Raw genomic sequence first — 14,032 nt, forward strand, 5'->3', positions numbered from 1 at the left:
GACAAAGAGGAACAGATAGGGCAGGGTCCCCAAGGCAGGGGATTAAACCTGGGCAATGACTCTATATTGATAAATGAAAATCTCATCCTGAGGAATTCCATGGCATTTTCATCAACATGCAGGCTAAATCCTGGAAAGATAAAAAGTAAAACCAACATGGCTATCCTTAGAATCAACACATTATCCCTTTTCATTCATCATCCTCTCTGGAGGAAAGAGGCTATGGAAATCCTATGTATAAATAAATTAGAAACAGTTTTTTCTTACACAAAAAATAGGTAAATAATCAGTAAAAATGTAAAGGTACATTACCCCCTACCCCCCTTTAAAAAAAAATATTGTGGATACTTTTGCTTTCTGATATTCTTTACCTTAGCAAGTCCAAGAAAGGTAAGCTTGGGTATCAAAACAGGCGAGATTTTGCATAATCGCTAAGCAAAGATGAAGCAATTGGATGATGCAACCTGAGACAGCTTCTGTGGGATGACTTGATTAAGAATCTGGAGAGTGGTGCAGATGAGGACAGTACCATTCTTATGCTTTTCATCTTTCTTTGCTGCCTATTGATCTTTGTTTGTTATATTGTTGTTTTCATATTGTCTGGCCTTGTAACATTCCCATTCTCTTCTGTATCCAAAATACAGTAATTGTGGTATCAGTTTCGTGTTTAATAGAAACCACCACTCACTTACTAGTCCTTTTACTACAGTTTTTCATTCCTGACTTTATTTTGACTCTTCTCTTAATTGGCTGGATGTTGTCAAGCCATTTTCCCAAGAAGGGTTCATGGTATTGTATTTTCTGAGTGCTTATGTGTTTGAGGTGGTTTGCCCATTGCCTTTTTGCCAACATCTTGGGTGGGTGTAAGTTCTTAGGACACACTTTCTTTCCCTCCAGACTTTCAGGCGCTGCTTCATTGTATTCTAGCATCAATGTTGCCATGGAGAAGTCTGAGGTTAGACTGGGTTTTTTCTTTTTCTTTTTGTGAGTAATAGGCTTTTTCTGACCGGATAGATGGAGAATGATATCCTTTGAATTTCAAAAGCTTAGACTAGGAGTTGGAGTTAGCAATCTCTATCAAATTTTCCTAAAAATTATATCCGTACTCTTTAGATCTGCAAATTCAAATTTATCTTAATTTCCGGGATTTTAACATTTATTGGATCTTTGAATATATCTGCTTATTGAGTTCTCTACTTCTGGGACATACTTATTTTGTCTTCTTTTATCATGCACATCTATTTTCTCTAATTGATTTAGGCTCTTTGTCTTTTTCTTCTGTGTTCATTGACATTTCTCAAACTTTTTTCTAAGAATTAGATTTTTTTTTTTTAAATTAGTGTCTGCTCTGCTTTTCACTGTTTCATTTACTAGTATTGATACTATTTAGGTCCTCAGTTTTTCTTATGTTTATAATGCTTTTCTTCACCTCATTCTGTTGTGTCATCCTCTCATTTTTTAGTTCTTTTAAACTGTATACATGAATTCAACATTCAGCAGCCTGTGCCCACTCCTCTCTACTCTAGTCACCAGCAGCCAAGTAGGGATCCCGGGGAAATGACAATCCAGATCATGCCATGTTCTCTGCTCAAAACCTCTGTTGCTTTCCATCCCACTCTCAGCAAAAACCAAGAAGGGCCTTGCAGTGACCTACAGGGCTCTAACTCCTCCAGCTCTCCTTCTCTTGCTCCCAGCCTGGCTCACCGGCTGCAGCCACCCTGTCCTCCTCACCTCCCTGAGCACAACAGACATGTTCCACCTCAGGGCTTTGCTCCGATGTTCACACTATCCGGGGTGCTCTTTCCCCAGGTGTCCATGTGGCTTGTTCCCTCACTTTCTTCAGGTATTTACTCAGATGGGACTTTCTCAAAGAGCTCTGCCCCCACCCATGTGCTTGTAAACCACAACTCCTTCCTCCAACAATCACCACCCTCCAGCCTTACTTTCTTTTTCTCCATGGTACTTACTACTTTCTATCAGATATATCCTCTCTCTCTCTCTCTCTCTCTCTCTGTATATATATCTATATATATATTCACACACATATATATACATATATGTACATATATATATATATAATTGACATATATTTTATTAAATCAACACCCCCTCCTCCAACTAGCCTGTAAGCTCCATCATGGCAAGGGTTTTTGTCTCTGGTTCACTGCTAATACCAGCACCTAGAACAGTTCCTGGCATGCAGTAAGCACTCAGTAAATAATTACAGAATGAATGACAAAGGAATGGGTTGAGCATAATAACTTTGACTTCCTGGGATGATTTCCTAACATCAAAGTCCACTCTTTCCTCTAATGATTCCGTCACACTGTCTCTTTTCATTTGGTAGAAAGGTCATATAACAAGGTATCAGGAGGGGTCTAAAATCTTTAAGGCTTTAAAGGTTAAATTCACCAGCATCAATATATTGAAAATCTCCTCCTAACCTGAAATGGATTTGAAACACTTGAATTTTATACAGCTTTCAAGTGTATTCTGTTTTGTTGTAAATTGATGAAGCAGTGAGAAGTAGATAATAACAATTGTTATCCCTCATCTCATGGCTCCTCAGGGCCTGGCACTTTCATAAACGGCATCTCACCCTCACCCATCACCAGGCACATTGCAAAAGGTCCAGTGCAAAAGGAACATGCGGGGCCCCTTGTTCAAAATGCAGGGCAAAAGTGCCGTTAAATGTTCTAAAATCTAAATCCTTTTCCTGTATTGTCTCGACTCTCTCTCAACTTGTCATAGTGTTTTTATTTGCTATTTAATGTTCTAGATAAATTAAAATTACAAATTTAAATTATTTGCACAATGTTACCTTCATCTTTATGTTGTGCAATGTCAGACTTAAATACAAATATAAGTGCATTTAACTTATTTCAGAATCACCGAAAATTACACAATTTGTATTTCATAGCTTGTAGATGACTATGTATTTCATTCTTTCCAGAACATTGAAAATGTTGCCTAAAACAAACTCAGCTCTCTTTATCTCACTTCTTGATGTTTGTACATTCTACTGATACTGTACCTTTGTCTTACTGATGAATAAGGAAGGACAAAAAGGAAAAGAAATAATGGGTGTCCCTATCTTTCCCTTTTCTTCTGTCATCATTTTCAATGTCAGTGGTTGGCCAATAGAGGGAAGTAACGTGGGTAAGAAAGGATATGTTAGAGTTCCTTGGTTATTTGTGTTTCTTAGAGCACCATTGCCTTCTTTATGTTTTCAAAACAAGTTCTAGTTTTAGAGTGGAAAGTGACTGCTCTGTGCTTATTCAGTTGTAGACATAATACACTTACCTGGTGCTCACTTTGAGTTTCCCTGAACTTCCACTCACTGTAGGTCCACCAGTACTTTGTGCTGATGACGCATTGCAAACACTAAGTGCAAATGGGACAGCAAGGAACAGCAGACACACATATTGCACATGTCTTATCTGCTCAGTGCATGCTCCATTGTCGCTTTGGACTTCGCAAAACACAAGTTCAAAGATAAAATTATTAAGAATTTTGATATGGCAACAGCAGAGCAATAGACCAAGCACTGGGCCCTTCTTAGCCTGGGCCCTAAACGACGACGCAGGTCCTACTTTGTGAAGCCAGCCCTGTCCTCACCACAACCTCACAAGTGGAAGCTGCTGAAACCCAGACAGAGGCGAAGATGCACCCAAGCTCACTAAGCACAGGGTGGCCTGGAATCCGATTCCTGGTTGTGTTTTCAGGCTGTCTGTGTGGCCATTGTGGCATATGGAATGACCACTGGATCGGAGGTAAGACACCAGGGTTTTTAAGACATTTCTAAGTAATTGTATAACCTCGGACAAGTCTCCTCCAGGACTTTAGATTCCATCTTACATGTGCATGAAACTAATGCCGATTTATTCATACAAGTTAGTTTTTCATGAACCAGAGGGTTGGTGGCATGTCCCCTTGTCCCCTTGTACTAGAAGCAGGAGGAACATGCTGAGATGCGATGGGTGGCTCTCCCACCCTTCCTGTGATGGCAAATGCAGTCGTGGCCCTGTGCTCCGCCTGTTTAATTTGGCCTGTCCCCTCAGGTGGTGGCTGAGACATCAAGGAGGATGTGGGAGATTATTTTCTTAGAGTGTGCCAGGGCATAATAAGGAAGGGTGTGAGGCCAAATGAGGGGCACAAATGTAGGTTTTATGAAACTTGTGAAAAGTCCTGTGGCAAAAAATAAATATATTTTAAACTCTCTATGTGAACCACAGAAATACTATTAGACAGGGTGCATGGTTGTATTGCATTTTGAAAGACTTGATATGTGGGTCCGGGTACTTTGTCTTCCATCCTCCCCTGACCGGCCTCATATGAGTCTAAAGCCACAGTTATGATGCTATTCACCAACAGGTCCTAGCATACGAAGTCCAAGAACTAATGAAGGATCAAGTGTCAGGAGAGAGGATTGTTTTACATGGACAAGGCAATATGCAATGGCATTTCCATTGTTCAGGTCCTTTGGAAATGCAAAAAAAAGTCAATAAGCATTGAGTGCATCTTGACTTAAAAAATGTGTGTGTGTGGTGGATGGGGTGTGGGGTGGAAGTGGAGGCTGTTTAATGACCTCTGAAGAAGGTAAGGCCCAGGAAAGAAGCAGGTGGCCAGAGGCCTTGGACTCTGACAAACTTGAGTTTGAATCTTTCCTCCTGTGTCAAGTGTAATAATATGTACTTCATATGGTTGTTCTGAGGATTAAATGAGGTGACAAATGTAAAGACACTAGAATAGTGGCTGACCCATAATAGGTGCTCTGTAAACAGTGATGTAAAAGGTAGTAAGGGTTGGTTATAAAGGGTGCTTCATAAAATGACCACCTGATCAATTTCCTTTTGAGCTTGTTTTGCCTCCAAAGGTAATTATTGGTATATTTAAGCCATAACTAAATTGGTTTATATATAAGAAATTTATTTTAATTTTTATTTATTGAGTTGGGTTTTTAAGTCAATCTATTTGACTATGAAAATAAATTGCTAATATAGCATTTTGACTTAGTACTGACAATTATTCCTTAGTTTTCATCAAATATTGCATTCCGACTTTATGTCTATCACTATGTGAATATAGATAAAATAACAGGTGGCTCCTTTCCTCAAAGAACCCACAATCTTCTGCAAAAATAGACATGTAAAGCCATCATTGTAATAAAGTCAAGTTCAGAGTCTTGGCAGCCTTAGTTCAAGAAAGAGATATTGCCCAGAGAGACACCACAGTTCTGCCTGACAGAAAGAGACTGTCTTTATATCCTAATAACTGGATTTCTACCTAGAAAATACTAAGGAAAAAGAGAATGCTGGTAGTAAACTGTTTTAAAAAAACGGCCTTTTCCCAAATAATTCAGAGCTGTTTCTGTAGTTCTTGTGAACTTCTTGTATGTCTGAAATTAGACTAAAATCCATGAAACTCTCTTTACCATCAAAAGATCCTTTGAATTATTTTAATAGGTTCCAGTACAGTTGTGAAATGGCTTATTTTATATTCATTTTGTAGTTTACATCTTTAGTGGTTTACTTATAGTGTGCTTTCCACATATCCTGGTGATTTTTGTCACTTTCATGAGCTGCAACCTTTTCTTTAGGTCCAAATTCAGAATTGGCTTCTGAGAAGGACCATAGAGATGTTTTGAATAGAAATGTAAAATATTCTACTTTCAAGCCTTAAGGAAAAGAGCTTTGCTGTGTGTTGATTCTGTGAGATTCATATGGAAAAAATCCTAAGAATTGTCAGTTGAGGACCTAAGCGTTAGAAGGATCAACAAGACTCAGACATTTAGGAATTTGTCTTAGACTGTAGGAAACTTTGGAATCATCACTTCTAATAAATTCCCATTAAGATGGCAGTGAATGTCAGGCTGGTTGTTATTTTGGCTAACTGAAAGGCTCGGGGTTGTTTTTTGGATGTGACTGCATGGTATATAGCTATGTTTGTAAATCTCACCTTTATCAGTCTTCTGCTCCACAAGCCGGTCTGCTGGGCCCGTGGTCCTCAGTCACGTAAGGCCACCTGCAACTTGGGCCTCGTCCCCAGGCCTCTGGTGGGGACCAGGTGTCTGCATTTTACAGCACCCCTAGTATTTCTGTCCCTAGAGGTATGCAGACCATGCTCTTGGGACTTGAGAAAAGGAGGAAACCCTCCTTGCCTTCAAGGAAATCCCAGCCTATGGTATGAAGTCAATACCATAGAAGGACAGCATGGGTTGTGCTACTTAAAATGCTGTGTGTAGCCACCATTTTATTCTATTTCTAATGGAAATATAAACACCTCCTGGGCATCTACTACATGTTAAGCACTCAACACTGGAAACACACACACTAACACAACTTAATCTAGGGATAGGCAGTGTGGTTGGAAACAGACCCGGATCCTCGATCCAGCCAAAGCCTTTTGAACTTAATTTGGAAAGAAACAGTTAGGTTAGGTTTGAGACTTAAAGGTCCAACCTCCTTAGGGTGGCATTCAAAGCCCTCCATGACCTACCACTGAAGCCCCATGAACAGTGAATGACCTGATACCTTTACACCTTTTCTCACCCTATGACCTCTAATTGGAATGACCTTTCCCCCTTGCTTCATTGACTGGCGCTTGCTCCTTCTGGAAGCCTCCCCTGACTCCCCAGGCTGGGCTCAGCACTCCCCCTGCACCCGACGCAGGCTTCAGTCTTAGCAGCTTCCTGAATCTGTTGAGAATATCTGTGTGTAGTGTCACCTCCACTGATGGCAGGCTCCTCCTGAGCAGTGGTTTTTCTTGTTTTGCACCACCAGTCCAGTGCTGCACCCAGCAGACACTCCACAAATGTCTGAGGTGCAGTTGATAGATGTAAACATTACATAGAGAGCAAATAAGGAACTCAGTCTTCTGTTTTCTTTCAGTCAAATTCTGCATGAGAGAATTTTGAACACCCTTTTGCCTTTGAGTCCAGGCATGAGGGATGTGTGATAACCTGGAAACCTGGGGTCCCGGGGCCATGGAGGGGTCCTGGGATTCCTGTGCTCCAGGTGCACAAGCAGTGGTTGACTGGTGGCCATGTTGCAGAGAGAGCAGTGAGGAAGTGCAGTCAGCCAGGTTCCTTGTTTCCCAGTTGTAACAGTTCCCTCTGGCATGCATTCTACAGAAATGATGTACACTTGAAATTTTGCCAAATGTTGCTATATGCTAACAAGCTTTCCTCTCCAACAAAATGGTTTCTGTCTTTTGGTCACTTGTGGACAATCCTTGCTTCATTTTGTGAGTGAATGAAAAGGCAGCAGTGAGTAAGTGTGGGGGAGATGAAAAGACAACGAAAACTATCAGTTGGTGTCTGTATTATGAAGTCTTATCTTCTCGGAGGGGAATAAGATTGAGCTACGTTCTTTGGAAATCATCTCTAGAAATAAGAATAAAAAGTCCTTCCCTCTAATGAATGGTAAATTTCATTTTTTTAATTAATTTATTTTGCTGTGTTTCTTGCAGCTTTAACTGTAAAGTAGAAAACATCTACTCTTTGCTTTTGTTTTCAAAGCTCTTAATGATTCTGGCCTGAGGCATGGAGACAAAAACAGTTAGGTTTTACTCTCCCACATTCCAAAAATAACTTTAGTAATACCCTCTTTGGTTATCTTAAAAGTACAGAGTGGATGCTTTTATCCTAAAGTAGCAGTGTCTGATTGTTGGGGGACTTTTGCCATATGACTGTTATTTAGCAACTGAATGCTGGTGAACTCATTCGCTTTGACTGTGGTAGGGGAAAATTTTTTCCACGGAAGACACGGGGAAAAAAAATTTCTCTGAAAAGCTATGTACTATTTTCCTTTAGAAAAAGGCTTTCCTTAAAATGAATAGGCACTAACTGTTACTCTGCTAGCCGGTCTCCAAAGCTGCCAGAGGAGCCTTTCCAAAGTATGGTCCCCTGTGCTCTTTATCCACTAATGTATCTCTGTAGGTTCAGTATGTTCAAAACTGTAATAAGGGACCAGTTTGGTTAATAAACCTAAATCCCAGAATTAAAAACTACCATCCTGCTGCACTCTCAGGGACACTCTCCGCGAGCAGCTCTCAGAGATCTCAGCATGAGAAACACGAGCAAGGAGCTGCATGGAGCAACCAGCCGTTATGCTCCCTGTGATTGGTATTATCATCTTCCAGCAAAGCGGTCTGAGAAGGCAGTAGAGGCCCCACCAGCATCCCAGATCCCGGGTCTCAATGATTTGGGAGAATCACACAATGGGAATACATTTGCGATTCGCAGATACTGGATAAAAGAAACAGACTCAGAATATGTCAAGCTGGCAAAACAAGGCGGCAGGCCTGATCTGCTGAAACATTTTGGCCCTGGGACCAGGAAAGGATCCCCGGTCACGTACTCGATGCCAGATTGGTATATCCACCACAGCAAACCACCGACAGCCGACCAGAGAGAAGTCCCTGCTGTCTTCATGCCAGATTACATGGTTTATGAAGAATTTAGCCCCAGTCAGGCCAACGGTATCTATGAATCCAGAAGAGGGCCTTTCGACTTTGACATGAAAACCATTTGGCAACGAGAGGCCAAGGAACTTGAAGAGAGAAAAAAGGTGAAACTGCCAGCAATTAACTCGAGGCAGCCCAGCAAAGTGGGAACCCCTGTTGGCTCTAAAGATTCGGCAAGAAGTAGATTGTCCTTCCCTCCCATGCCTGGTCAAAAAAATAGTTCACCCACAAACTTTTCCAAGCTTATTAGCAATGGTTATAAGGATGAGTGGTTACAGCAGCGGGCCAATTCGGGAAAGAGGACTCCACAGACCCCCAGAATGCCGGCCTCATCTCAGTCCACGGAAGACCCTGAAGGGCACCCGGATGCAGAGATGCCTGAGGATGCAGAGGTTCCAGAAGGTTCTGAGAAAGCTCCAGGTGCTGCAGCATCTCCATCTGCATTAACACCAGCAGAGCTCAAATAAACCGCAACATTATGTGTATTTAGGATAATCTGTGGTGGCTAAATATGACATGACTATGTTACAGCTATATTTATAAGGCTCTTATTATATTTTATTAATATAGGTTCTCATGAAATAATTTTATCATACAGTAGATTTGACATTCTTGTGGCAGCGATCATGCAAGTGTTGAGTTTTGTTTTCTTGCGTTTCTCTGGGACGTTCAATACATGGTTGATCAAGAAAACTAAGATCTGTGTTCCTCTATGCCTCACTGGCTTGGAAATGTCCCAATACCTTGGAACCAATCACTTCCTCCCTGATGTATCATCATCTGACATCTCCTGGCTGTGTGAACCACTGTTTGGTGGTATTTCTATTGAAATCGAAGGTTTAGACTCTTAAGTAAAGAAACAACACACGGTTTAAGCCTTTTCCATTATGTGCTCCTGTAATCTTTTTAGAAATAATTTTTCTGTTACAAAAGACATTCATTCTAGAATATTGTGATACAGCTTATATTAAGAAGAGTAAGATTTTAATTTATTATGCCTTGAAGTTTTAAATATTCAAAATAAAGATATTAAAGCATTTACTATCTTTAAAATTTTGCTAATGCTTTTGGCTTAAACTGAAGTCTAGAATATTAAACATTTATTGTTTTGTATTCTTTAAGCAAAGAAAAAGTTAACTTTAATACTTAATTTAGTAGTCTTCACAAAAATTTAATAACAGACTGAATGTTCTTATTTTGTAAGTTTCATTACTGTTTAAGTAATTAGCATTAGATATAGTTTTATATTTTGTACATTTAATTCACTAATAAAATAATTTTCTGTGAGAATATTTTCAGAAAGCCAAAAAAGATTATGGATATTTTAGCCTCTTTCCCAGAATAAACCTATCATGCACTTGCTCACTTAAAATTTAAAATTTTTAAATTTTTTATTAGCTCTTTAAATGAGATATTTAACTGAGCACATATATTTATATTGTTTGATCAAACTGATATTACTATGGGAGAATGTATGCAATGTGAAAAAATATGAATGGCTGCATATACTGAATAAATAGAATACAATATTCCAAAAAAAAAAAAACTACCATCCTGAGTAAAAGAAATTAAATTAACTGCATTTATAGTATCTGGAACTACTTAGTGCGTTTGGACTAGGAACCCAATGGTGTTTTACTGTCACAGTCCATTAGGGAGGTGAGAGAGAGAGAGAGAGAGAGGAAGAGGGAGAGAGACTGCCAGGTTCTTAGCTTGGAGCTGAATAACATGAGAGCAAAGCCTTGGAGAGAAGTGCCTGAGTGAGGTGCTAATCTATTTCTGCAGCAAAACTACAATGAAATAAATTCCCCTGCTAGGTGTGCGGCACCAAATGAATTCCAGCTCTCTGTGGTTAATTTTGCTTGTCAGCATCTCCTTAAGGGCTCTGAGGGTGATTAGAGAGAAGTAGACAAGCGAAGTTTTAGTCTGAAAGTTGGGGAATGTAAAGAGCTTGTCTCCTCTGTGCTCTTGAACACACCCATCACTCCGGATGGTAGGTTGTGCTGTTCTCATGCTTGCCTCATATTTATGAATGGAGGTTAGAGAAGCCGCCTAAAGGCTCTTGGGTGCTGACGCTCCAGCTGGCCGCAGCCTTAGGAAAAACATAACCCTACAGGGCTGCAGTGGGGGCGGGGAGCAGGGTGGGCGAAGTGTGTGTCATACAAAAGATGACCTAGGGGTTGGAGGGGACTTAGCCCTTACTTACAGCCGGAGACACCCAAGCTATTAATAGTAAAGCTCTGAGTCACAGATGTAGGAATGTCACAGTTGTTTGAGATCTGCTACTGTTACACATCAGGGGACCAGCCATAAAGTCCTATCCAAGATGGATGTGAAGAAGTGGTTATTCTCCCCCTCTCCCCAGCCCCACCAAAACATAATTTATTTCAGTCATAATCACCTCCCAAGTCAAAGATGCAGCAGGTTGGTTTGCTTCATTCCTTTCTGTTACCCTGGCTCCCCTAGGCCCCACATGTTACAATATTTGCAGTAAACATAGTCTAATGCTGGCTGTGCATTCTGGTTCTGAAAGATGCGGTAGCCATCTGCTGCTCTCTCTGAGTGGTGCTACGTCTGTCTTTTTGTCTCTTGCTCATCACATTTCTCCCACATGGTGCATGTGTATGATGTGTAGTGGGGACCAAAAGGATCTGGGTTTGAGAGACAGGTGCTGGGTGGTGGGGGCCAGCCTCGTGAATCACGAAGTCCTCCGCTCCCAGGAGAACGAACTGTGAGCCTGTGAGTCAGGAGCTGCGGCCGCCAGGTCAGGCTGGGGGTGGCCCAGGGCTCCGACAGTACTAGGCCAGCCTGTTTGCCTTGTACTTTGTTTGGGTTTAGGATTCCTGCCTCACCTATATACACTGAAGTTGCTTTTCTAGAACATGCTAATCAAGCTGGGAGAAGCCAGAATCCTACCCTACTGGACAAGTCAGATTTCTACTTGAATCCTGAATTGGATCCTGGGTGAAGAATTAAATCCCGCAAGATCCTCTTCCCAGGCTCTCTCCATTGCCTCAGTCCACCCTTCCCCCACCCCCACTCAGGTGAAATATAGAGGGGTGGAGAGTAAGCAAACCAAGTGCTATTCATTTTTTCATTAAAATTGAGCCTCCAGGACCTTAAAAAGTAGAAGACAAGGAGCTTGAAGGAAACACCAGCATTATTTTTTCATTTTTCTTTTAAGACTAATTTTATTTATTCAGTATGCTTGAAAGAAGCTGCAATAAGAATTGAAAGTAGCTGTAATAGGAAACCAATAAGCTAACAATTGACTAGTTTCACTTATTGAAACAGTGTCTTGCTGTTCCTCGGCCCCTCTCTTCTGGCAATCATTTATCAGACCCTGGTTGGGGGCCAGGGCTGGGAGCGTTTGCTGCCCGCTTTCCCCGGGCCTCGGCGTGAGGAATGCAAGGTGGTGTCAGTGACCAGAGATTAGGACGGTGGAATTTTGCATTTGTTACAGCAGCAGCTGTAGCGAGCGGTTTCGGCCCAGGGGCAGAGTCCCTGCGCAGGGCGCGGCCGCGGCTCCGCAGAGAACGCGGGCACGATCGCCCGCTGGGGCGGCGAGCATCTGAGCTCGGCCCCGAGCAGGGGGCGGGATTTTAGAAAGCAGCCCAGGACTTCGCAAGTGGATGCCCGGGCTGCTTCTCGCAGCCTCTGCAGCCGCCGATCTGTCTGTCAGGGCGTGTTTCAACTCCTAGAGTGTATTCCGGCTCTCTTCAGGACTGCTCGGCAAAGAACCGGTTGCCATGGTGAAGGAGAAAGGTAATTATAAATATTGATCACTGCTTGCCTGCAGAAGTTGGAATGGCACTGCGGGGCCCGGCTACCTAATGGGGAATGATCAATGGAAAGTCGGGCAGACATGTTTTTGGTGGGAGAATCTCCGTATGGTGAAGTCTGGGTTTCCATTGAAAGGCGACTTCATTAGGAACCTTTACTTTAGCAGCGGCGTCTGAAGCGCATCCTATTTCTGGAGTGTTTGCACAGCTGAGCTCCTGGGTGTGTGTTTCTCTTTTGATTGTTACTGCATTTTGAATTGGTGGTGGTGTTTGAGACTTGCCTTCCCTCCCCTATCCTTCATTCTCTCCCTCACTTCCTCCCCACCCCAATCAATAAGTTAATTAGGAATGTAATGAAATAGTCTTCCCCATCAGGTTTGCATTGTATTGCGACATGTCTAAGCCTAGCTGGACTGGCTGAGGAGAGGTTGGGCTGTTTTAAACGTATCAGGTGCACTGCCTTTCTAACCTGTCATTTCAGTATTATCCCTGTAATCACTCCTCTAAACACCGTCTGAAAGATGCTGTGTGTGCAAAAGGTGACAAAATCACATCACAAGGAGAATGTAACAAGGGAGGTGGGTGTGCCCTGCACAAGTGCACATTATTTACACACTGGGCGTGGTCCTGAAACATACGTTAAATGTTTCAGGATTGAATTGTAGTTTAAATGGTTAGTTTATCTGGAAATGTAAAAGACGTAACAATGTTTACTTTTAATTCTTGGAGAAATATAGAAATGCATCTTGTATTAAGAAAGAATAGAGAGCAAAAAGCAAAAGCCCCTCATCACTACCTTGTCAATGTCAATTCCCCTTCTCTATAGAGGTAAAACTGATAGTAGTTCTTTCTAGATCTTTATAGACAAGAACAAAATAGACTGACACATATGGGGAATATAAAAATAGGGTCATTCTATGATCATTTTTCTGTGAATTGATTTTTTTCTCTTAATAATATGCCTTAGGGATCTTCACCAGATGGTTTTATAATGTAAACAACTACCCTCTGATTTTGTTCTTTGGTAAGTTTGGATTCATTATGTCATATTTTCTTTCTGTGGGGCCTGCTTTCCTCCATAAGCAGACTTCTGCTCTTTTGGAGCTGTCTTGAAACATTTCAGTGACTTACCTATCTCTACCTTCTCGTAAAGCCCCCCACAGGGAATAAATTTGAGATGAACATGCTGAACTCAAATTGATCCTTATTGCTGGGAACTTAGTTTGGTTTTTATTATACTAATGGATGGACTGAGAAATGGGATCATGACAGCCAATAGAGTTAGGGCTGCACCTCATGACAAAGAGAAATGTGGTTCTGCTTTTTCCATTCTGCTCTTTTGTACCTCTAATAATCACATGCTTTAGTTCTGGTCTTTCCGTGAGTAAATGGTAATAGAGTGAAATGATTTGGGTGGGAAGACAGGTTGCTTGCAGAAATGTTTCCTCTCTCATTGGGGTACCAGAAGCCTCACAGCAACAAATACAGATGCTGACATTTGCCATTTACTAGAAGTCAGCCCTCTTCATTCATGCCTCCCACACTTCTAGAACAACCTGTCCCTGATCTCTGTTGCCATTATTTACACACTAGGTGTGGTCTGATGGGAAAGAGGATCGTAAAAGTCACGTCCATTCTATTCCTGTGGAGCCGGTAGAAGCCCCAGACTTGCTAAATGTGGAAAATATTAAAGACCAGTAGTCCCCAAATAGCAACTCTTTTTCTAAGTCATTGCAGACTTCCCAGAGCTCAGACTGCTTGGGTTCACACTTGCTTATAAGTCA

At 41.6% G+C, this 14,032-nt stretch overlaps 2 protein-coding genes across 6 annotated transcripts in view; both read left to right on the forward strand.

Moving 5' to 3' along the window:
- Positions 1-14,032, forward strand: part of ABLIM1 (actin binding LIM protein 1) — a 265,485-nt gene that overhangs the window by 99,826 nt on the left and 151,627 nt on the right. Inside the window, exon 1 of one of the 5 annotated variants that reach the window (XM_037804326.1) lies at positions 11,932-12,231. The exons of the other annotated variants lie outside the window; for them this stretch is intronic. Within the exon in view, the coding sequence (XP_037660254.1) occupies positions 12,216-12,231 (16 nt within the window). The 5' untranslated portion in view covers positions 11,932-12,215. Of the gene's footprint in view, positions 1-11,931; positions 12,232-14,032 lie in introns of those variants that run through there. 5 annotated transcript variants of the gene reach the window in all.
- On the forward strand, positions 8,030-9,875 carry LOC119510165 (uncharacterized protein C7orf57 homolog). The gene has a single exon (XM_037804336.1). It carries the CDS (start codon positions 8,067-8,069, stop codon positions 8,931-8,933), a length of 867 nt encoding a protein of 288 aa, XP_037660264.1. The 5' UTR covers positions 8,030-8,066; the 3' UTR covers positions 8,934-9,875.

The sequence above is a fragment of the Choloepus didactylus genome, chromosome 15 (assembly GCF_015220235.1).
Source record: "Choloepus didactylus isolate mChoDid1 chromosome 15, mChoDid1.pri, whole genome shotgun sequence".
Lineage (NCBI taxonomy): Eukaryota > Metazoa > Chordata > Mammalia > Pilosa > Megalonychidae > Choloepus > Choloepus didactylus.